This window comes from Lichtheimia ornata (assembly GCF_029851405.1).
Source record: "Lichtheimia ornata isolate CBS 291.66 chromosome Unknown scaffold00450, whole genome shotgun sequence".
In the NCBI taxonomy this organism is placed as follows: Eukaryota; Fungi; Mucoromycota; class Mucoromycetes; order Mucorales; family Lichtheimiaceae; genus Lichtheimia; species Lichtheimia ornata.
The window spans coordinates 1-1,169 of NW_026695760.1; the positions used below are offsets into that span (position 1 = coordinate 1).

General features: G+C 38.0%; 1 protein-coding gene across 1 annotated transcript; it reads right to left on the minus strand.

Annotated features, from left to right (window-relative positions):
- Positions 1-10: 10 nt before the first annotated feature.
- O0I10_013310 (uncharacterized protein) lies at positions 11-266 on the minus strand (the record flags this gene model as incomplete). The annotated part of the gene is made up of 2 exons (XM_058493093.1): positions 11-111; positions 166-266. Coding segments are annotated over 2 exons (202 nt in total), but the record flags the coding sequence as incomplete, so codon positions are not given.
- Between the last annotated feature and the right edge of the window lie 903 nt (positions 267-1,169).

The window sequence follows — 1,169 nt, forward strand, 5'->3', positions numbered from 1 at the left end:
CAAACCAGACCACGAGCACCAGAACGACCAAGACGCATTGGGGTTCCATTACGGCATTCAACGACATAACCAGATTCCTCAGTATAGAAAACCGCTTGATCAAAGAGGTATCTAGTAACCATGTACATTAGCATCAAGATAATCTTAATAAATATTGCCTATTACCTGCTAGCTGCATCAGTGCTCTGCACATGCTCCCAAAAGGTCCAAAGGTTTGGCATGCTATGAGTACGCGATAGAAGTGGAATGGATGGGATTCTGGACATAGTTGAGTGAGTGAAATAAAAAAGTAAATGGACATGGGAGCATTTAAGTAAATAATCCCTTTTTATACTCTTTGAAGAAGCTTCCACTGCCACTAAACTATGCTATTTATGGTTAATGAATCTTACATAACATGGATCCGAGTCATTCCACCGAGTCAAAAAGAAAAAAAATCTATATAAGGCAAGTCAATCATATAGACTTACTTTACCTCAACTACCAATTAAGGTGGTGGTTGCCCTCAGCTTTTGGATATGGATCCTAACACCATTATGTATGTTATGTGTTAGTGGCCATCATTCTAGCTTAGCATATGTATGGTCCCCGTTCGAGTCTCGGTAATATTTTACACAAACTCAATAAAACTCTTTTTTGAAAAAACTTCACAGGTTGTCGCAGGATCAAGCATTCAACACGTGACATTTATATAGTAGCACACCAATATCCTTAGTACTACAATACCATCATTTTGTATACGTATATATATTGTTAGAACACTTTATGATTAAAGGACAACTCTCTTCCACTTTTCGATTCGTCTACAATCTGGCCATTGGCTCCCAGCCAGATACAAAACGATAACGACAAGGTGTCTACAATGTTTCTTTAATATCTCATCAATGCAGTGGTCCATCGATACCGGGTAAAGTGCAAAATGATTGTTTTTTATAGCGTTTACATCGGAGATGAATGTTTGGACAATTGTGACTTGGAAAAGTTTTCTACATCGAATCTGAAAGGAATTGCACATTATAGTATATGGTATTGTGGAGCATATAATCTGATATAACAGCCTAAATTTCTGTAGCCATCCAAAACTCCGCGAAATCATTATCATCCATTACCACATGTGGAAGACGTCGGTGTACCAAATTGGAGAACAATCTATTAACTAGGTCAGGCAC